The sequence below is a fragment of the Cyprinus carpio genome, chromosome A13 (genome assembly GCF_018340385.1).
Source record: "Cyprinus carpio isolate SPL01 chromosome A13, ASM1834038v1, whole genome shotgun sequence".
Lineage (NCBI taxonomy): Eukaryota > Metazoa > Chordata > Actinopteri > Cypriniformes > Cyprinidae > Cyprinus > Cyprinus carpio.
The window spans coordinates 16,739,865-16,762,782 of NC_056584.1; the positions used below are offsets into that span (position 1 = coordinate 16,739,865).

At 36.4% G+C, this 22,918-nt stretch overlaps 1 protein-coding gene, 2 long non-coding RNA genes and 1 pseudogene across 4 annotated transcripts; 3 read left to right on the forward strand and 1 right to left on the reverse strand.

Moving 5' to 3' along the window:
• Nucleotides 1–11,897, forward strand: part of LOC109094066 — a 31,060-nt pseudogene extending 19,163 nt beyond the window's left edge.
• Nucleotides 11,898–15,284: 3,387 nt separating this feature from the next.
• On the forward strand, nucleotides 15,285–16,485 carry LOC122147248. The gene is made up of 3 exons (XR_006161520.1): nucleotides 15,285–15,352; nucleotides 16,084–16,129; nucleotides 16,216–16,485. It is a non-coding gene; the product is annotated as an uncharacterized LOC122147248 (long non-coding RNA).
• A 344-nt stretch (nucleotides 16,486–16,829) lies between these two features.
• LOC122147247 lies at nucleotides 16,830–17,565 on the forward strand. The gene is made up of 3 exons (XR_006161519.1): nucleotides 16,830–16,922; nucleotides 17,059–17,335; nucleotides 17,432–17,565. It is a non-coding gene; the product is annotated as an uncharacterized LOC122147247 (long non-coding RNA).
• A 511-nt stretch (nucleotides 17,566–18,076) lies between these two features.
• On the reverse strand, nucleotides 18,077–22,694 carry LOC109101415. Of its 2 annotated transcripts, XM_042769031.1 has the most exons (6): nucleotides 22,632–22,694; nucleotides 21,377–21,524; nucleotides 21,115–21,212; nucleotides 19,375–19,519; nucleotides 19,150–19,270; nucleotides 18,077–19,012 (listed from the first exon to the last, which is right to left on the reverse strand). In XM_042769031.1, the coding sequence occupies exons 2-6, from the start codon at nucleotides 21,464–21,466 to the stop codon at nucleotides 18,714–18,716; spliced, it is 753 nt and encodes a 250-aa protein (XP_042624965.1). In that variant the 5' UTR covers nucleotides 21,467–21,524; nucleotides 22,632–22,694; the 3' UTR covers nucleotides 18,077–18,713. The 2 variants fall into 2 exon arrangements, with proteins under 2 accessions (XP_042624965.1, XP_042624964.1); XM_042769030.1 differs by lacking the exon at nucleotides 22,632–22,694 and having other exon boundaries at nucleotides 21,377–21,644.
• Between the last annotated feature and the right edge of the window lie 224 nt (nucleotides 22,695–22,918).

Genomic DNA, 22,918 nt, shown 5'->3' on the forward strand with positions numbered 1-22,918 from the left:
ACAGCCTCTCTGCCAGGCTCTATCTACTCTGTGTTTATATAGTCAGCTCAGTTTTTTTACTCTTCCTGGCCTCTTACACTGACCCCACTCCCTACCCTGTACTGTGTCATGGCCTTGGCTCAGTGTTTGTTTGACTGTTTTGTGTGTGCTGAAATAAATGTGTCGCTAACACCCCAGCTGTGGTTTCTGTGCTTGACTCAGTCTGCTTACAGAGGCTGACGCAGGACATTCTGAATTCACAGATGAGGTCTACCAAAATGAAACCCGTTTCCCTGGTGGAGAATGGAAACCTGCCGATGAACCTTTTACTGATGTGGTGAGAGAACAAGCGCTACAGAGTCAAGGAGAAAGAGCAACATTTAATGTCACATTAAATACATAGTATTTCAGTTTTGAATTCTGAATATAGTATGGAAATTTGAAGCAGCTGAACTTTTCTCACTTCCTGTGGCCGCATAGAAAGTTCACAACCTCCAAACCTCAATTTTAGATATTTTAGAATGAAAATTATGATCATTGAATTATTGATTCATTCTCATGTTTCAAACTGAATTTATGAATTTTCTTTCTGTGGAACAAGAAGGTGAGATTTTAACGAAAATCATGGGCATCTTTTTAATCACAAAGCACAATAAAAGTATGAACCTCTGGGTTCATGAGATAAGCAGAGATGAATGATTTTATGAATGAATCATTGATTCTTTTAAATGAATCAGTTTATCCATTTCTGATTCATTCATTCATATCGTGTGTGTGATTTGGTTTTCAAGTTTGACTCCCTGCCTCAGTAGTTCAAACTGATTCTTGAGTTAATGGCCCACAGAGTGGAAGAATATTCAGCCAATAACAATTAATTTAAATTTCAGTGTTTTTCATCACACCAAACTATTGCATACTGTATGGCTTCAGAAGACTTTTAATGATACTTTCATGGTCTTTGTGTACTTGAAATGCCCTTGAAATTATTCAAAATGTCACATTTCTCCATGGAAGAAAGAAAGTTATTCACGTTTGGAGAAACATGAGGGTGAGGAAACAATGATAGAATTGTCATTTTTGGGTGAATGACCACTTCAAGTATTGAATGATGTGATTTGTTCTGTGCAGAATGGAGAAAAGGCCCAGAACCCTCAAGAGATTGAGTGTCCTCCAGGATGGATTTGGGAAGATGACTGGAATTTTGACAGCAACAGGGCAGTGGATGAGAAAGGTCAGGAATTCTGACAACCAGGATTAAAAGCCAGTTATGTTATTGTTACAAAAGATTTATAGTTCAAATGAATGCTGTTCTTTTTGAACTTTCTATTCATCAAAGAATTCTTAAAAATGTTTCCACAACCATATTAGATAGCACAATTGTTTTCAACACTGATACTGATAAGAAATGTTTCTTCAGCACTAAATCAACATATAATTATTTCTGAAGGATCATGTGACTCTGAAGACTGGAGTAATCCGGGAAGCATCCCTTACATGATTCCAGCTCATTCCAATACTTTAACATCTGTTTTTCCATTGTTTGTGTTGGATGTCAGGATGGGAATACGGAGTCACCATTCCTCCTGATGATAAGCCCAGGTCCTGGGGTGCTGCTGAGAAAATGTACCACATCCATCGCAGGAAAAGACTGGTCCGACCCCGCAGGAAGATATCAGACACACCCACTACAGAGGTGAGAACTCCTCAGTACTGTTACTTTCTGATTTTTAGTATGGAATTTTACTGATTTGTACAATATTGACTTGCACTGTTGTCTTGTACTACAACTTTCAATTTCGACTTTCATTTCAGATTGAATATTAGTAAAAATCATTAGTCAGATATTGTCTGTAATATGCATATTCAATGTTTTCACAACAGAAGAAGGACATTGGCGATGGCTGGGAATACTCGTCTCTGATTGGGTGGAAGTTCCACAGGAAGGAGCGTTCCTCTGACACATTCCGCCGCAGACGCTGGAGGAGGAAAATGGCGCCAGCTGAACGTGTGGGCCCGTCGGCTATCTTTAATCTGGAAGGGGCTTTGGTTAGTCCACTGATTGTCTTGAATGACTGTCAGAACTAGTTGTTTGAAATAGATTCTGTTTTGGGTAGGGGACAACCTTAGACATACTGTATTTGTTCATTTATTTATCTCTAACACAGGATTAAACAGGATTAAATGTATTATTGTTTGTTTTTGAACCTTTCCTGTGGTTGTTGTTTGATTAAAAATTACATGACTTATTTTATTTAGAGCTTTATATTGAAGGATGTTGAATGTTTTAAAAAGCCACCTCTTCCTCACTTGTTTTTATTTGCTGATAGGGAATAGATGATGACGAGAAAGGCAGCAAAAAGGACCCGGCTAAACTCTTCGGTGCCAACACACCCACTGTGTTTTGCAGATTTGACAGTGAGTAATGTTTATACATCCCTACTGATTAAAGAACTCCTTCTAAATTCTCTACACTGATTATATCTCTGAGACTAACACGCCCCTCCTCTTCCTGACAATCTGCACAAAACTAAACAACAAGAATAGTTAGGGAGCCAATAGAAATCCTGAGTTAGTGGTGCTGATTAATGGTATTATAATACAAAAGGGAAGCACCAAACACCTAGCTGCTTTAAATTACTCTACTGTTACACTACCGTTCAAAGTTCAGCAGCCATTACTTCATTCTTCAGTGTATTCTAATATGCTGATTTGTATTTATATACATATATATTACTTGTTTCGTAATTGTGACTTTATAACAATGTGACTATATTTGTTATTTTAAACTGTATCTTGCGAACAGAGTCATTCATCTATCATCTCAGAGTCTATGCATATCAAGACAAGAATCTTCTGCCTATGGACAAAGACAGCTTTTCTGGTGAGGAATTTTTCATTTAATATGAACACAATTCACCTTACACATGTTTTTTAATTATAAATATCGTCTGACTGATCTTTTTTTTTTTTACAGATCCCTATGTGTATGTGTCATTCTTGCATGTCAGCAAGACTACAGAGATTGTTAAGTCCAGTCTCAACCCCACATGGGATCAAACCCTTATTTTTGATGACATTGAAATCTACGGAGACCCTCAGACCATCGCTCATAACCCACCCAGTGTTGTTCTGGAAGTTTATGATAATGACCAAGTGGTATGACTCTCTGTTAATCCAAACTCTGGCCTTCGGGGAATCTTCAAAAAGCGCTGCATGTTGATCTTGACCCATGGATGTGTTGCAGGGGAAGGATGAGCCGATGGGCAGATGCACGTGTCCTCCAGTAGTGAAGCTAAACCCTGCCACGCCATTAACACCTAAACTCCTCTGGTTCCCCATCACCATGAAGGGACGAAATGCAGGAGAAATGCTGGTAGCAGCTGAGCTCTTGCTCAAAGATAAGGTTGTTTTTATTCTTACTTGTCGTGTGTTAATATTTTTCTCCCACTATACATCAGTGTTATTTTAATTACCTTTATATACTGTTATAGTTTTATTAATATTTTGAATTAGCTTTTAATTCTATACATTCAGATTTTGTTTTAACTTTATTTTAGTGCTTTTGTCATTTGTATTATTTTTTGTTTTCTTTTAATATTACTATTGAGGCTTAATTAAGTTTTAGTTTGGTTTCCAGTTAGTAATTTTGGTGCTAAACTTAAACTAAACCTAAACAACTAAACAAAAATGTAAAAAAAATGTTGCCTTTGCAACTCACTGAAATACTTTTTACCTAATGATAGATATACTGTAAGCTTTATTTCAATTAACAAAAATGTTTTGATAATTTTTGTTTTAGTTAACAATAATAACCCTGCTACCCATACATTAATAAACACTTTAAAACATGACTGAATGTATTTATTATTAATATATATTGTTATCATATATAATTTTTTTATCATATAACATTTATTATCTATAGTCAAGTCAAGTCACTTTTATATGCATAGAGCTTTATACAATACAGATTGTGTCAAAGCAGCTTTACAGTATTGAACAGGAAAATAGTGTCGATAATGCAGTGATGGAAGTTGAGAAAAAAATGTAAACCTTATAGAGTAAACCTAAACACATATGGTTGTTTTTTTATTAAAAATGTTTTGAAAACAGTAGTTTAGAATCAAATGTGTTTGATGTAAATATATTTAGCAGAATACTCATTGTCTTCTGTCCATATAAACAGTAGTTACTAATCTAAATACTGTTTGTAATCATAGGATTGTCTGCAGTTTCAGATTTTCAGGGTGTAGCCAGTATGTTTTGTGAAAATTTAGCTAAATCACCACTACCAAGGAAACGTGCAACTAGAGAATTGCAGTTTTACCGAATGGCCTAACTGTTGTCACCAATAGTGTGACTCTTAAAGGGTTAGTTCAACCAAAAATTAAAATTAGGCTGCGTTTTACTCACCCCCGAGGCATCCTAGGTGTATATGACTTTCTTCTTTCAGATGAATCCAGTCGGAGTTATATTAAAAATTGTCTTTGATCTTTCAAGCGCTATTATTGCAGTCAGCAGGTGTTGCATTGCTTCAGTCCAAAAGAAGTGAAATAAAAAGTGCCCATCCATAAAAAGTTTCCCACACAGCTCCAGGGGGTGAACAAAGGCCTCGTTTAGCGACTCGATGTGTTTTTGTAAGAAAAATATTCATATTCATAACGTAATAATCACTTTAATCTAGTTTGTGCCAACAGTTGTACACAGAAGCAGTTCCAGGAGCATGACGTATGAGGTCAGCTTTGCGCATGTGCTGGTGAGTCTCGTGAAAACCAATATTTGTTTACAGGATCAAAAGAAGCAAAGTTTCCTTACTTTAGCAAAGGAAACCCAGTCTCCTCTTGGCTTATATCGAAATCCTCCGACATTCTTCTTTATAAATCTTCATTTTGTACTTATTATTAGTGACCGTTGTTTTCTTTTGATCTCTCTGCTGCATTTTCCGTGTGCGTCACTTCTCAGCGGTGCATGTGCAATGCTGACCTCATACGTCATTCCCCCGGAGCTGCTTCTGTTTACAACAGTGAGCGCAAGCTAGATTCAAGTGATTATTACATTTTAAATATGGATATTTTTCTTACAAAAACGCATCAATTCGCTATAGGAGGCCTTTGTTCACCCCCCGGAGCCATTTGAGACACTTTTTTTTTTATGGAAGAGCACTTTTTATTTCACTTCTTTTGGACTGAAGCAATGCAACACCCGCTGACTGCAATGATAGAGCTTGAAAGATCAAAGACAATTTTTAATATAACTCCGACTGGATTCGTCTGAAAGAAGAAAGTCACATACACTTAGAATGCCTCGGGGGTGAGTAAAACACAGCCAAATTTTCATTTTTGGGTGAACTAACCCTTTAACCATAGCACCATTATCATTTGCTTATCCACTATGCTGTTCATTGTCGACCTCAGGCAAATGACGTTAACCTTCCTCTGGTCCCACCTCGAAGAAGTGAGAATCTGTACATGGTTCCGCAGGGAATCAGGCCTGTGGTGCAACTCACCGCAATCGAGGTAAGGCAGTCATCCTTACGAATAATGAGCTGAAACCAAACAAAATTACTGCCAGTGTCTCATACTGTGTGTTTTGACAGATCCTGGCCTGGGGTTTAAGGAACATGAAGGCATATCAGCTGGCTACAGTGTCCTCCCCCAGCCTTATAGTTGAATGTGGAGGGCAGACTGTTCAGACTGCAATCATCAAAAACATCAAGAAAAATCCCAACTTTCCTGGATCTGTCCTGTTCCTCAAAGTGGTACAGCACCTCCTTAACCCAAAGAAATAGCTTTTCACTAACCTAAAAAAAAAATGCTGAAATGTGTGTATACAAAACATGGGATAGAAGGATTTTTGCCACAAAAATCTTAGAGAGCCTTCAGCTCTATTTCCAGCTTCTCTCATGAACAGAATGGCCCACAATTGCAAGCTGTGCTATGGTGCTTTTGCTCATTTTAATGGTTAGAGATTTAAAGAAACTGGGTGTTGTGCATAGATTAACTATACTTTTTATTTTTAGGAATGAGAAATGGGCTAAAAAAATACCACAGACTAAGAATACCACTTTAGAGAGACTTTAGAGTGGTCTCTTTTAACATAGGTCAGTAAGCAATTAATGCCCTAACAACCATCAAGAACACTGTAGCAACCAAGAATAACAACAACTGACTCAGAACACTAGGATTGTGGAGGCAGGTTTTGCTGCTTGGACAAGCATCACTAAAATCTTGTTTTTAAAAGACCATGATTTGTATATTAAATCTGCCCTTCTTCCAGATTTAAGTATGTTTTGATCCTAATACTGTACATAAAGTAAAAACACACACACAAATACAAAGTAGTTTTGTTTTGTAAGTGAAGCGTTGTTGGTTTTGAACAAGCAGATCCTAACAGTCTCTGTTAGGATCTTTTGTCTCTCTCTCACACCTTTTGTCTCTCTCTCACACACTCTCTCTCTCTCTCTTTCTCTTCAGCTTCTCCCTAAAGATGAGATGTACACTCCGCCCATTGTGCTCAAAGTTATTGACCACAGACCCTTTGGTCGGAAACCAGTCGTTGGACAGTGTACTATAAACTCCCTGGAGGAGTTCAGATGTGATCCTTACATAGTAACCAACGAGGTGGCAATGTCCGCCAAGGGTAACATTGTATTTCAATTCATTTTGAATTAATATATTACTGTATATATTAGTCCATATAAACATATATGATTCCATATATACACACTTTAATTATCTCATGTATAATGTGTATGTCTCAGTGGCCATGATGTCTGCAGCTCCCAGACATGTTGTCATTGATATGGGGGACAGAATGCCCAGCCCTTCTAAACAGGTACAGTGAACAGATCTGAGCAATTTCATATTTTGCAACCCTTATGATAATTAGTCTACATCTTGTTTTTCTATTGCTACTCATTTGTGGTTTTCCCACTGCCAGTAGAAAGAAAAATAAATAGCCTTTTTCTGTCATTATATAACCGTCTGGAAACTATGCTATTATGGCACAAATAGCTGCGGACAGATTGTTTACAGCATCTTAAAGACAAAACTCACTTCTATTATACCACAATCTATTGTAGGAAGAGGATACAGTGGACTGGGTGGAGCAAATTCTATGCCTCCATTAACGAGCAAGAAAAGTGCGGCCCTTATCTCCAGAAAGGATATTGACACTTTTAACAGTGAGTTTTACTTGCCCAGGCTTACCATCCTGTTTAGATATTTGCATCCTGCATATGTTTCAAAGCAGATAAGGTATGACCATTGTTATGTAATTGAACAGTGTTAAAATTTGTACTGTTTTCAGGTTTATAACACAGAGCTTGAGGTGGTCCCAGAATTCAGAGGGCTGACAGACTTCAGCACTACATTCAAGTTACAGAGGGGCAAAACCGAAGATGAAAGGGGAAGACCCCTCTGTATGGGAGAGTTCAAGGCAAGTCTGTGCCAGTCAGCTATGCACTGAGCTTCCTTTGCTTTTGAATTGAGTGGCTTTTTTTTATAAGGGTGGTAGTTTTCCTTGTCATTAATTATCTAGGTTGCTAACACAAGGTTGCTGGTTCAGTCCAAGTAGGGGAGACTTTACGGGTATTACAAACCCGCCCTATGACTATTGTGACCTTGTGTAAGGCATTTAATCTCAGGATGTTTGAGAAAGAATTTTCCCCTAATGGTCTGAAGTATTATGTAATAATGAAAACATTTTTGAGAGCATTTTGCTACAAGGCAAGTTTTACAAATAGAGGGGATTCTGGACAACTCTAAACATGGAGAAAAGTTGGAGAGAGGAATTTGGACACACAAAAAAAAGCAACAAAAAGAGTATAGGTTATATTAGAGTGCCATCTACTGGTCGACATCTAACCAAGCAAATTTGACTTGATGATATGGTATGACTATATTCACAGGGATCCTTTCGAGTGTATCCCTTGTCAGATGACCCAAATGTCTCAGACCCACCACGACAGTTTAGGGAGCTGCCTGAGAGCTGTCCTCAGGAATGCCTGGTCAGAATCTACATCATACGCTGCCTTGACCTGCAGCCGAAAGACAACAATGGCATGGTGAGTATATAGCCAGTTCACAAGTAAAACAATAAAAGACTTTGAAGGAAGGTTTACAAAGTATCACATTTGACATGTTTGACATGTAACATGTTCATATGCTTTCTTTTTGAAGTGTGATCCCTACATCAAGCTTTATCTGGGGAAGAAAACGATTGATGACAGAGATCACTACAAACCAAACACTCTAAATCCAGAATTTGGAAGGTGAGAATATGAATACTGATGCATTTACATACAGATATTTGTGTACTTCTGATTTTGCTGTTGAGATTTTTAAAAACGATTTTAACATTTGTTCACAGAGTGTTTGAACTGAGCTGCTACATTCCACAAGACAAGGACTTGAAGATTTCCATCTATGATTATGACCTGCTTAGCTCTGATGAGAAGGTTGGAGAAACAATCATAGACCTTGAGAATCGACTTCTTTCTCGGTTTTGGCTCACATTGTGGAATCCCAAATCTTACTGTGTGTAAGTGTTATCTTACCAGTGGCCACTTTTTCACATAAAGTTTTATCATCAGCTCATTGCCTGTTACTAGACATTTACATGTACTTGATATTGTGATATTTGAAATATGTTTGAAAAAGATCTGGTGTGAACCAGTGGAGGGACCAGCTCAAACCATCTCAGATCCTAGCGAATCTAGCCAGGATGAGAGGAATTCCTGCTCCTCAAATTGCAGATGATGGAAGTTTCCTGTCATTTGGAGGACGAGATTACAGACTAGATGAACTGGGTATGCTTATTCAAACTATTTAGACCTTGTCTTGACCTCAACATCATGTACATAAACTACTGTTCAAATGTTTGGGGTCAGTACATTTTTTTTTAAAGAAATTTTATAAACATCTTTGAACGGTAGTTTATATAATATCATTTAGAAGAGATGCATTAAATTGATTTAAAAGTGACAGCAAATTCATTTATAATGTCACAAAAGATTTCTATTTCAAAATATTTTTCAAAGAGATTTTAAATAATGCCTGTTCTTTTGTACTTTCTATTCATCAAAAAAATGTATCATTGTTTCCTAAAAAATATGAAGCAGAACAACTGTTTTCAATGTTGATAATAAGAAGTAAATGCTTTTTATTGACGTATGGTTTTTTAGAATATGACAATATTTGTCCGAGATACAACTATTTAAATATCTGGAATCTGAGGGTGCAAAAAAAGTTGTCCAAATGAATTCTTAGCAATGCATATTACTAATCAAAAATGAAGTTTTGATATATTTATGGTAGGAAATGATCTTTACTTAATATCCTAATGATTTTTGGCATAAAAGAAAAAATCAATCATTTTGACCCATACAATGTATTTTTGGCTATTGCTACAAATATACCCCAGTGACTTAAGACTGGTTTTGTGGTCCAGGGTCACATATGAGACTTAGTCAGATAGTCTGAATATGAACTTAAGAACCCCTTATGTAGTAAATAAAGGTACAATTTGTTGTTACTGTAGTTTTACCTGATTCAGCACAAGTGTACATGATGTATGTTGCGTTTATACTTTGGTGTGGAACTTTCAGCAACATATATTGTTAAATAAGCATTTCATAATACAGTAAATAAGCAATGAAAACACAAATGGATATTACTTTGCTCATAGCGTGCCAATAAAACCATCCATCCACATCGGGGCCCACCTAAGGAGCGAATCTGCTTGCATGTGTTGAGGAGGCAAGGCCTCGTCCCAGAGCATTGTAAGACCAGGACCCTGTGCAGCACCTACCAGCCCCACTCTCCTCTCAGGTCAGTCCCCACATCCTCAGCTTTTTCTAATACATACTCAAAAACTTTGCAGTGATTTTATCCGAAGTACTGTCTGTGTCACTCATGTTCATTTTACCTTTGCAGGGCAAAATCCAGATGTGGGTTGAAATATTCCCCAAAAACCTTGGTATTCCAGGACCCCTTTGTGACATCACTCCTCGGAAACCCAAAAAGTACAATCTACTGTTCCTCACAACTGTCAAAACTACTTATGTGTGACTGATGTTGTAATGTGTCCCTTTACATTGAAGGGATTTCCTGCGAGCCATTGTTTGGAATACCGGACCCGAAGTTATCCTGGACGAAAACCAGCATCACAGGAGAAAACATGAGTGACATCTATGTGAAAGGGGTAATATGTTGATTATAAAATTAGCATAGTACTACTGTTCAAAAGTTCAGGATCACTAAGTATTTTTGAAAGAAATTAACACTTTGGTCAGAAAGGATGCATTCAATTTATTAAAAGTGTCAGTATTGCTATTAATCCTGAAAAAGTGTATCAGGGTTTCCACAAAAATATTAATCAGCACAATTTGTTTACAATATCAATAGTAAGAAGAAATATTTATTGAACATCAAAACAGCATATTAGAATGATTCTGAAGAACCACGTGACACTGACTAAAGACTGGAGTAAATGAATGAAATTCAGCTTTGCCATTACAGGAATAAATTACAATTTCAAATAAATTAAAATAGATTAAATGTAGTAAAATAAATTATTTAAAATTGTAATGTTTCAATATTTCACAATATTACTGTTTATATGTATTTTTGATCAAATAAATGCAGCATTGGTGAGCATAAAAAGACTATTTTTCATAAACATTGAAAAAAAAAATCATACCTACCCGAAACTTATCAACAGTATTGTATGTCTTTATAGGTGGATGCCAGGTATGGAAGAGGACAAGGAAAAAACTGATGTCCATTACAGGTCTTTAGATGGAGATGGATATTTCAACTGGAGATTTGTCTTTGGCTTTGATTATTTGCCAGCAGAACAGTTGTGTCTTGTGTCTAGAAAGGTTACTGGTTTGGAAAAGTGTAATAAATGTTGTATGAAGTGTTTTTCATTCATTGATAAATCACAACAAACTATGTGTTTCTCATTTCCAGGATCACTTCTGGAACCTAGACAAATCTGAGTTCAGGATCCCTCCTAAACTGATCATTCAGATCTGGGACAATGACAAATTCTCCTTGGGTGATTACTTAGGTGAATTTTCTTCTTCGAATCAACATTTATACCCACTAGATGTTTAATCTTTCTTTTTTTCATGGCAATTTTTTCATGTTTTTTGGCAATTGGCTTTTGACAACAGGCACGGTGGGAGTTGGATATGCTTCACCTCATCCCTCCAGCCAAGACCCCGGAAAAGTGCTCTCTAAGCATGCTAACCCAAACAGGCAAAACCTCACGCCTACATCACTCTTCTCCCAGAAGTCAGTGAGAGGCTGGTGGCCTTGTGCCATGGAGGAAGATGGCAAAAAAATCCTTGCTGTGAGTGTAGCTTGCAAGCATACTGCTAAAAATAAGATACATGACGCATAACTGCATGTGTAAAGTACAAATGGTAAAGACTGTTTCTCTTTGTGGCGTTAGGGTAAAGTGGAGATGACACTGGAAGTGGTGGAAGAGACGGAGGCAGAAGAGAGACCAGCTGGGAAAGGAAGAGATGAACCCAACATGAACCCCAAACTAGATCCTCCAAAGTATGAGAATATCAATGTTTGGCCATTCAGTATCATGCTTGATTAGATAATGTGAGTAATACTGTATGTTGTACTTTGTTCAAACAGCCGTCCAGATACGTCCTTCCTTTGGTTCACAAATCCATGCAAGGACCATGAAGTTCATAATATGGCGCAGATACAAATGGCTCTTCATTGGTCTCATATTTCTCATACTGGTGATCCTGTTTATTGGAATCCTCTTGTATTCTTCCCTGTAAGTCTTTTCCAAACATTGTTACTAAATAAACAAATTATCATAAGCTAAGTACCTGTGAGAATCACTATATCATGTGCATTTTTTATTCTTACAGAACTACATTTCCATGAAAATCGTGAGGCCGTATTAATTGGAAAATTTCAAGATATTGGCGCAGCGACTTGCACTGGGACACAGTCAATAGAGAACCAGCAGAAGAAATTTGATTTTTATGTACTTTCCTCTATTTGCAAAAATACTTGAATATATAACCTATTCCAAGTGCTTTTTTTTTCTTCTTTGTAATCAACACTGGTTTGGCAGATAACAATGCTGCTAGAAGTTGCACTATATTTTTTTTTGATTTCCAATCCCTGACTATGTTTATTTTCTTTGTTAATAATACAGTATGCATACAAGATTAGAGTTATGCTTATGTTGCAGTGTTTTGCTATTTTAGAATTATGGGATTCATACAGTGCATAAAAGTTACCATTTACAACCTGATTTTAAGTATGCAATTTTTAAGTAAAAATCAGATACATCTGCTCCTTTGTTGTTCATTATGCATTAAACAAATATTTATTTGTATACTTGTGTATACTATTATCATGAGTAAATACATTGCTAATATACAATTCAGTTTCCATGAACAGGGTACCAAACCCTATTTTCTTTTTCATTAAATTATTAGTTAAGGAGATGCGTAAAAAATGCCGATTGTCAACCTCAGGTGTACTAACTAAATTTAGCAAAAGTGCTGTTCTATTTTCTATTTGTTTTATATGAGCCTTACAGATTTATGTGCACTTTTCTGGCTAGGTTAATTGTACGTTGCATAGTAGTTTATCCAGTGGTGTAATATAACTTTAATTATACTTTTCCCCTCCATCCTGCTTCGCGAAGCTGAAACAGTAGGAGTATTCAGATTAAGTGACTCTTTAGCAGTAGTAGTGCAGTATTTTAATTAATTTGTTTTAGTAGTTTAAATGTATACTTTTACTCCAATACATTTCCCCGAAGAATATTCGTTACTTATTACAAAATAGTCAGAAGAACAAGGACTGCAGGAAAGCAGGTTTGACGAAATCAGTGGTCTGTCGTCTGCAAAAAACACCTTTGTTCATGTGCAAACAAGTACGTACAACTGCGGAATGTTATTTTCCACTCAAGCGGAAAGTTTGGTTGGTGCGATACGCAGCCTTGTGCGAAAAATATGGGTACGTGGTTGTTGTAAATTGTAAGTTTATGTGCGATCTGACATTATCAAGAACTTTTAGGTTATATCACCAAATCACACACGGAGTGGTACGTTATTTTATTAGTCTTTAAACTCAAAGAAAATTCAATGTATTCTAAATTGTAGAAGGCAAAAATGCTTCTGTACTTTTTATACTTATATAATTTAATATAGGTTAACTTATCTATATCACGCGAAGAGTACCGTTTTTTCTGCAGATATCAGCAGAACACATTTAATAATCATTTTATACAAGTTCAGTAAAGCAATTGTGACATAATATTGCTTGTTTTTTGCTCAATTTTGCCAATGAAAATAAGTTTCCAGACAAAGATCAGAGCACTGTTTTGCATCTCTGAGCAATGGACCGTGTTTACTTATTGAATGAATCAGCGTTTTTTGAACGAATCTATTGATACAAACGAGTTTGTTCAGTGAGTTCAATCTCTTAACGCTGTCAAAATCAAATGCTTTCCTAAATGAATCAGCCGTTTGAATGAATCGGTTGAATCTCATACCCTATGGAGTTTCTTTTGTGTCTTTTTTATTCAAAAAAACATATTGTGTTTGAGAGTAAAACTAACTTATTTTGTAACTAAAATATATATATATATTGCAAAAAAAGTATTCTTAAGGCTCAAAAATAAAGAAGTTGATAACAGAATTATTTGCAGTGCGTGTAAATCTTTGAAAACCTTTATTTTTCCTTGTGCACTTCGAGAACTTTTCATCCCAAACCCACACATTTTGCTCTCTTTTCTGCTGTCTTTTTTGCGGGTCAAAATATTTTGCTTGCGAGGTGAATAGGTTTGCAAGCTGAAAAGTTTTTGCAAGTTGAAAAGTTTTGCGAATTGAAAAGTTTTGTTTGCACGTGAAGCTGTAGCTCAGTGGGCGGTCTCTACCAACCAGGATGAAAGGCATTTTTCTATTGGTCACCCTCGATTGAAGTGACAAATTGGCCACGCCCACTACGGTTTCCCGCCGCTGCTGCTGCCACCGAGAAGATTAGAGAAGCGAGAATGGCGAGCAACAGGTCGTTTACTGGGTAAGAGAACTAATTTAATATCATAAACGCAGTGACAAGTGAACTGAATGATTCTCTCTTCTTATGCTGTCCCATTTAAATACTTAACGTTGGCTAGACCAGTCTGTAGTTAGTGTTACCGTTGACTAGATTTTATTAACGTTAGCCAACACTAGCAGCCAGAGCCACCATTAGTAACGTTTGCCGTGTGTGGTCGATGTCCAGTGTTGCTAGCTGAGCTGACATTCATAATCACATTTGGATTTTCTCAGCATAAAGGTTGAGAGGCACTATTTTCGATGTTCGTAGAGTTGGGCCTAGGTTCTGGGGTAAAAATATAGGCGTCCCGCGTGACGTCACGCCATTTGGAGCATAATTCTGAAAACTTTGGATCAAACATTGAGTTGATAGATTATTTAGAACAAGTGCATTGAGTCTGTTAACGAAACTGCATGTCTCTAGAACTCCAAAAGTTACATAGTACCTTTAAGTAAAGAAATAACAGTGATTGTAATTTGTGATCAATTAACTTAATTTTGATTTAGTCAAAAACTGAGTGCACAGTTAATATATATGCTTTTGAATTTTATGTATTTGTTACATCAGCTAATTTTGTTTTTAAATGTTTCTCTTTGCAGGACTACACAATGGCAGATTTTGCATAGGTCTGTGGATAGACTTGGTTGCATTGTTAATAGGCATCCCATTGACTTTGAATATCTCCAATTTGTTTGCTGTCAGGAGTTACAGTTTGTTCGAGCTGGAGCATCATATATAGACATACCCCAGGGTGTGGTGGGTGCTCTAGAACAGTTAAATGAAGTTATTGCCAATTATCTTTCAAAGAGTGTTGTCCCTCCATTGTTGGACAATGTAGCTGTACCTGAATGGAGTGGAAGTGTGGGGCGTCCCAGACTAAACATACAAAAAGAAACTCTCCAAGATTTGCTCAGCATGCACTTACCTCTGGCCTCTTTGGCCGAAGTGCATGGCATTTCAAGATCAACCTTATACAGGCGAATGAAAGAGGAAAGTCTGTCTGTTAGGAGCAACTATTCTGATCTTTCTGATCATGAACTTGATCAGAAGGTTAGATCTATAAAGGGAAGAACACCTCATGCGGGATACAGGCTGGTGAAAGGGTCTCTACAAGCAATGGGACATCGAGTTACATGGAGAAGAGTAAAAATGTCTTTGCAACGTGTGGATGGTGCAGGAGTACTTTCAAGGATGATCCAGCTGTCATGCTCGCAAAGACGTACATACTCTGTTCCTGCTCCTTTGTCTCTTGTCTATATAGACACGAATCATAAGTTGATAAGGTAATTTTTAATACTTTTATTTTTAATTAAATGTTAATCATAGCTTTACCATACGTTTGTCTTGTGTAATTTGTGATGTTGATGTTATATCGCTAAATCTCATTATACATACCAAAAGTTTTGGATCTGTAGATTTTTAAAAAAATATATTTTAGAAAAAAAGTCTCTTGGCCTCATGAAAGCTGAATTTATTTGATCCAAAATACAGTTAAAACAATATTATTGTGAAATTATTACAATGTAAAAGAACTTTTTTCTATGTGAATATATATATAGTAGTGTAATTTATTCCTGTGAACAAAGCAGAATTTTCAGCATCATTACTCCAGTCTTCAGTGTCACATGATCCTTCAGAAATCATTATGAGTCGATGCTCAAGAAAAATTTCTTATCATTATTAATGTTGAAAACTTTTATGTACAAATTTGTTTGTATTCTTTGATGAATAGAATAGTTCAAAAGAACAGTTAAGTTGAAATAAAATATTTTGTAACATTACACACTACTGTTCAAAAAAAGAAATTAATATTAATACACGGCAATGATGCATAAAATTTATCAAAATTGACAGTAAAGACATTTATAATGTAAAAAATATTTATATTTTAAATTGTCAAAGTATTTCACAATATTACTGTTTTTGCTATATTTTGGGTCAAAGAAATGCAGAAGAGACTGATCATCAAATTTCTTTTTTTTTTTATGTGTGATTACTGGCTTTTTTTTTATAGGTACAACATAGTGATTTTTGGGGCTGTTGATGGCTTTTCAAGGAAGGTGCATATTTGTTAATCACCCCTTCATCATTTCTCTTGTATATCTTGCATATCAATATTATGCTGTTGTGTCCAACTCCTGAACAGATCTTTTACCTGGATGTTGCTGGGAATAACAAAGCCAAAACAGCTTTTGGGTTTTTCATGGATGGAGTAGAAAAAAATGGATGGCCATCAAGGTATGCACATTATACAGATTGATTTCTCACAAATTCTTTACAAAAATGGTCCCACTGATAATTAGGGATCTTATGACTACAGTTTTAAACATTTCATAAGGTATCCAGAAAAAGAGCCACATTATGTTACAAACCTTTTCTTTCAAAGGAACATGGTTAATAAAAGATCTGTATAAGATCCTTTTTCATATAAAAACTTTGGTTTTTACCCTTTTTACAGATTTACTGTGAGCATAAATATTGTGAAGAAAGTTTTTTGTAAGATACTCTTTTTACAGATTACTCATAGTACCCAGTCATAATCAGGTACTGGAACTGCCCGTGCTATAAACGATTGTTTGAGCCGAGTTTGGTGATGTGACTATCATGGATGTGCACATCGCAATATCGATGATAAAACAATACATTGGGCAGCCCTAGGTTGTAGATTTAAGGCTCTTGACTTGGAACCAACACACATAATACTTCTAATAATCAAAAACTGCTCTTTCTGACTGTTTTAGAGTACGAGCAGACCCAAGGGGTTGAGAATGTAGACATTGCTCGGTGCATGTTTACTGTGCGAGGAACTGGCCGTGGCAGCTTTATTGCTGGCAAAAGCGTGCATAACCAGAGGTAATTAAATAGGAGAGCATGGTTAATGTATTTTTCTTATACTTTTTTTTTTTTGTTGCACTTTTTTTATTTTTTATGTAAACCTTTTAAAATGCTTTGCCGTTAAATCAACACCTTACACTTTTCTCTGCCTTAGAGTGGAACGGCTATGGAGAGATGTTTGGACTGCTGTAACATCAAGCTACTACAATGTTCTCCACAGCTTGGAAGAGGAGGGATTAATTGACCTGTCTAATGCTGTTCACCTATTCTGTGTGAGATATGTTTTCATCCCCAGAATACACACAGATTTGCAGCATTTCATAGAGATGTGGAACTGTCATCCCTTGCGAACGGAGGGAAATTTGTCACCGAATCAACTTTGGAATATTGGGATGTTGCAAGCACCTGTGTCAGAGCCTGATTTTGCAGAGGTATGCATTACTTAAGATAGGTAAAACATACTGCCTTATGGTACTTTGTAAGGTGATTGTTCTTGTAATCAATGCCGGTCACTCCCTCCCACCCAGATTTTGCAAGCAGAGGAATTATTCTTCCAGAATCCACAGAGTGTTGACTCTGAACATGGAGTCATTGTCCCAGAGATACCTTGCCCCCTTGTCACCTGAAGATTTTGCTACTTTACAGAATCAAGTGAACCCCAGCGTTGAGTCCACTTGCTTTGGCTATGACATCTACGTACAAGCATGTCAATTAACTTTAAATCTAATTTTATAAATATATAAAGCCTAGGCGTGTTCGTTCATGCTTTCTCTTGATCGCGATTTGAACTCTCTGTAGTGAACTGAGCTCTTTGTAGTGGAACGAGTTTTCTGTAGCGGACTGATTTATTGTTTGTTTATATTTATCACATTGTACATAGCGCACATTCTAGTTATTTTACTGGATCTAGTGGCTTTGGCTTTTATGTGAATAAAAATCCAGTAATTTTTTCTCTTTCAAATATTGTTTTGTCATGTTCTTCCACCTCACTTCACATCCAGCAGCATATTAATATATAAATGTTACGGTACATTCCCTACTTTTAAAGTTCGTAACAGTATATGTATGAAAAAAGGGCTCCTGCTGAATGGTTTGTCTTAAATGTAATTTATTAAGTTGATTTTAATTTAAGTATTTTGCCTTAATGAGAAAAAAACGACAAAAATAAATTATGCAATAAGAAACTTTTTTTTTTTATTAGAACTTGTTTGTGGCTCCCACAAGAAATTGGCTGATATATTTGATTTTTTTTTTTAAATGTACACCAAATACAAATTTATATTATTTCCCCTTACATGCATTTAAAGGGTTAGTTCACCCAAAAATGTTAATTCTGTTGTTGATTACTCACCCTCTTGTTGTTCCAAACCTGTAAGACTTTTGTTCATCTTCAGAACACAAATGAATGTTTTTATTGAAGTCTGAGATATTTCTGTCCCTCCATTGACAGCAACACAACTACCACTTTGACGTTTCAGAAAGACTGCAAAATATCCATATTCAAAATATCCAAATTTTCATATCCCCAGTTGAGTAGTTTACTCCAAATTCATATGGATTAGTTTTTATCTCTTTATTAACTTTTTGAAGCGTTCAAAGTGGTAGTTGTGTAGCTGTCAATGGAGGGAAAGAAATCTCTCAGATTTCAATAAAAACATATTCATTTGTGTTCCGAAGATGAACTAAGTCTTGCAGGTTTGAAAAAACATGAAGTTGAGTAATCAATGACAGAATTTACATCTTTGGATGAACTACCCCTTTAAAATTTTACAAAGAATAACGCAATTAAAGAGAATGCTTTGATATACATTACACTCTGTCAAAGCTTGCCCCATATGTAACAGCAGTTTGCATGAGTGTTTTGAAAGACTCGTAATCTACCATATGGACAACAGGAAATGTTATGGTATTGGTGCAAGCACTGACAATTGGGTAACACACAGTGTGGTTTGGCATGTGCTGAAGACAGCAATGGTCAAATTTAAACACTATATTAAACTTCTCCCTTTCTGACACAAGCAGATGCCTGTGAGCTTGCCCAGTCATCCACTGCATTATCTTTGGCACAGACAAGTTTTCTCCTGCTGCTGCGTCTTCTGGTTGTGTGTCTTCAGAAGAAATAAAGAGATGTAATGAGAATTAATGTTTTAGTTTATTTATACTCTTTTACATTGGGAACTACAGTAGCATATTTACACCTGGTTATCAAATAACATAGCACATAAAACATTTTTTAAGTCCATACCTTCAAGTTCAAGTAGGAAATCTTGAAAGAATTCCATGATTTTTGACTCTTTCACTTGTTTAATCGAACCAATTGGGCTCATCTCTGGGGCCAGGTGGGATAAAATGTAATGGGAGTCAACCTTAACACCAAAAAGAAAAAGCATAAAAATGTATTTTAACATTTGTAATTTGTGACAATACAAAAAAAAAAAACTAAAATACTCAAAACAGAATTTCTACATACTTTTTCATCATATCCTATGACAAAGAGATCATGACACTCCTGTGGCTTTTTCTGCATGACTTTGATTAGATCGTATATCTCAAGGCCCACACGCAGTTGTTGCAGCATTGGGATGCATTTTGTAGTAATATGTAGAGCAAGAGCTCTGGCAAAACAAGAATAAAGACAAAAATAAAACATTAAAATGCTTCAAATTTAAAAACAGGGCATTCAAAACAACACAAATTATACAATTCATTTACATAATTTAAATGAATTCCTTTTTGTTTAAAGAACAATTATAATGTATGAGTCTGTATATATAGAAAGACCTATGAGAAAGACTCATAGCTCCCATCAAACAAGTCTATAATTGCGAGTGTGATATGCAAGTAATAAGGTACGAGAGGATGTGCTGTATCGTGAATAAGGGCGTTGTTAAGTGCCTGCAACCCCTTCAGCCGTGACTTATTCCTGATACAGCACAGCCTCTCGTACCTTATTGCTTTTAGAAAACGGTTTCCACACAATACAAATATTAAAGCAGAAAAATATTTATCTATGCAACTATCATGAAGTAAAATCACTTAAAGCCTTCCTTCCGCTGGAAAAAATAGTTCCTGATCATAAACCGCAACAGAAGTTACATACATTATTTCACCAATAGATGGCGGCAAAGATTGTCTTATTGAGTGAGTCAGTAGAGAAGACTTTTATATTGAAAGGACTCAAACATGTGATCACAGAGAAGGAAGACGCAACTGACAGATGACTATAGGCACAGAAAACTCCATGACTGTTAAATGGACAAGATATCACAGTGGACTGATTTTTTTTTAAATTATGAATATAGGACTGACCTGAAGGAAAATGCTATGTCTAATGTAAATGCAGGTTTACTCGATCTCTCACAATACTCTAGCTTCAATGGAACAATATCAATGAGATCAAACATGTTTTTAAGTTGCTATGTGTGGTTGCTAGGGGTGTTGTGCAGAGAAAAATGGAATCGTTGGGCGAAGCGGTCATAGCAGTGTTTTATCGTGAATAAAATCAGACATCAGAAGACTACAGAGAACGGTTCGGACTGCTGAAAGGATTATTGGTGCTCCCCTGCCCAGCCTTCAAGAACTGTATACATCCAGAGTGAGGAAAAGGGCTCAGAAAATCACTCTGGATCCCTCACACCCAAGTTACCCCATCTTTGAACTTTTGCCATCTGGCCGGCGCTTCAGAGCCGCAAATACCAGGACAGTCAGACACAAGAACAGTTTCTTCCCCCAGGCAATCTACCTCATGAACAGTTAAATGTTCCCCACTTATGCAATAAAAAATGTGCAATATCCTTATATTTATTTGTTACCCCTTCATCCTAGTACATCCCTGCATCTTACTCAATCTAATTCCATTATCATTTATAGCACAATTGTTTATACACTTATTTATCTGCAAAGGGTTTTTATTTTTTATTTTTTTTGACTGTGTGTTGTTGTCTCTGTGCACTGGAAGCTTATGTCACTAAAACAAATTCCTTGTATGCGCAAGCATACTTGGCAATAAAGCTCTTTCTGATTCTGATTCTTCTAAAACAGCTATTGACCAATCAGAATCTAAAACTAGAACTGACCGTTTTATAATGCTCAATTTCATCTGCTTTAAAATGTACCATATTACAACTCAGCAGGCATTGTAATTCTGTTAAGTGTTGATACTTATGTAAATGAACCATAACCTTTTTTCTCAGTGCTGAGTCTGACATACCTCAATATGCTTTCCTTGTGGTCAGTGTTGATCGGTCCAGTGTAGCCACAGTCCAGGATTTCTTTTGTGAAGTTGGACAGGTCAGATGAATCTTCAATCTACAAGTAAAATTTTACCTTTAATAAATATTAAACGGCATGATTCACTGCTGATTTTTAAAGCAAAACCAATTTGTCAGTGGCTTTATAACATGATAACAGCAAACTAATTTCCTTATGGATAGAGAACTTGTATCTAATGAAATGAAGTCAACCAGACCTACCATTTTGATTAGTGGTGATATCTCTGTGTCATGTACACCATCCCTTTTGATGTTACCGGTAACAAGGTATTCGTAACACCACTCTTGCATAAACCGTGGTGGCGGTCCTCCTTGCGCAATGCTCACAGCAAATATTTCACCTGCAACTCTAGAAATATATACTGTTTTATATATGGACAACAGTTCTTGGCACTAATATAGAGTTGTATACTTGTATAAATGTCTGTATATAGAAAAACTATTATGTTACTTCAAATAAAGAAAAGAAAAATACACTCTAAAAAACGCTGGGTTGTTTTTTATTTCTTTATGCTGGGTTGAGACCGCTAGGTAGGACATTGGGGTGTTTTAACCCAAGTTTGGGTTGAAAATTGGTCTTGATCATAACCCAGCGGTGCTGGGTTGTGAACGCGGACGTGAAGGAGAGCACGCACGTCATGTTAAAATCGTACGTCTCCAGTGCGAGAAGCCGCCAAGTATGGTGACACAAAATATAACATGGCGCTTTTCTAAGCGGGTAAAAAGGATAACTATAATGTATGGCGGAATAGCACTTGGGACTCGGGAGCACTTCGACTTGGCGCAGTAAAAAGTCTTATTGTGTTAGTGTAAAAGTCTTAGTGCTCCTGTAGCTCAAGTGGTAGAGCATTGCGTTAACAAGCGCAAGGTTGGGGGTTCGATTCCCCGGGAATACATGATAGGTAAAAATTGATAGCCTGAATGCACTGTAAGTCGCTTTGGATAAAAGCATCTGCTAAATGCATAAATTAAATTTAAATTAAATTTAATTTAAATTTTTTAATTTAATTTAATTTAAAAAGTCACGTTGGTTCTAATGACAGAAGTGAGAGGGGGAGAGGATTTTTCAAGCGTGACTTTTTACTGCGCCAAGTCGAAGTGCTCCCGAGTCCCAAGTGCTATTCCGCCATACATTATAGTTATCCTTTTTACCCGCTTAGAAAAGCGCCATGTTATATTTTGTGTCACCATACTTGGTCGTGTAACTACTCGTGTAACTATTTAAATAGGGAAAACGTGGAGGTGTTTGGTCGCTTCTAACTTCATCTCTGTTTGGATCCTAATGAATGAACTGGGCTAAGATAAGTGTCGCCGCGCGCCAGAGCTATTGAGTGCACGCACTGAGACGAGAGAGGTATGTATCAACTCGTCTTAGTTAAGGGAATAACATAGTTTAATATAAAAAAAACGGTGCAGTATCCCTTTAAGCTTTATTGTGAGTCACTATTACTATTACCTTTCTCCACAAAAGCTGGCATGCAATTCTAAGTCAGAAACTGGAAAGGTTCCTAAGCATATTGGGCACCGGGTGGAAAGTTTCTTAAGGTTATTGGGAAAATGTTTGCAGGGCCAATTTTTTTTTTTTTTTTTTTTTTTTTAGAAGTAATTGATCATTGGCTACGTTTACATACAACCAAATAATCCATTAGTAATCTGATTGAATTAGATTTTTCGTTGTTTTCATCAGTCCATCTTTCATACTCATCCACAGACGCTTTATTTTGGGCGTTTTTAATGTTTGAT

Coding starts and splice junctions, on each gene's coding strand:
- LOC109101415 (XM_042769031.1), bottom strand. CDS start 21,466: ATGCAAGAGTGGTGTTACGAATACCTTGTTACCGGTAACATCAAAAGG. Junction 21,213..21,376: donor TATCACCACTAATCAAAATG/GTAGGTCTGGTT, acceptor TTTTACTTGTAG/ATTGAAGATTCATCTGACCT. Junction 19,013..19,149: donor TTTCCTACTTGAACTTGAAG/GTATGGACTTAA, acceptor TTTCTTCTGAAG/ACACACAACCAGAAGACGCA.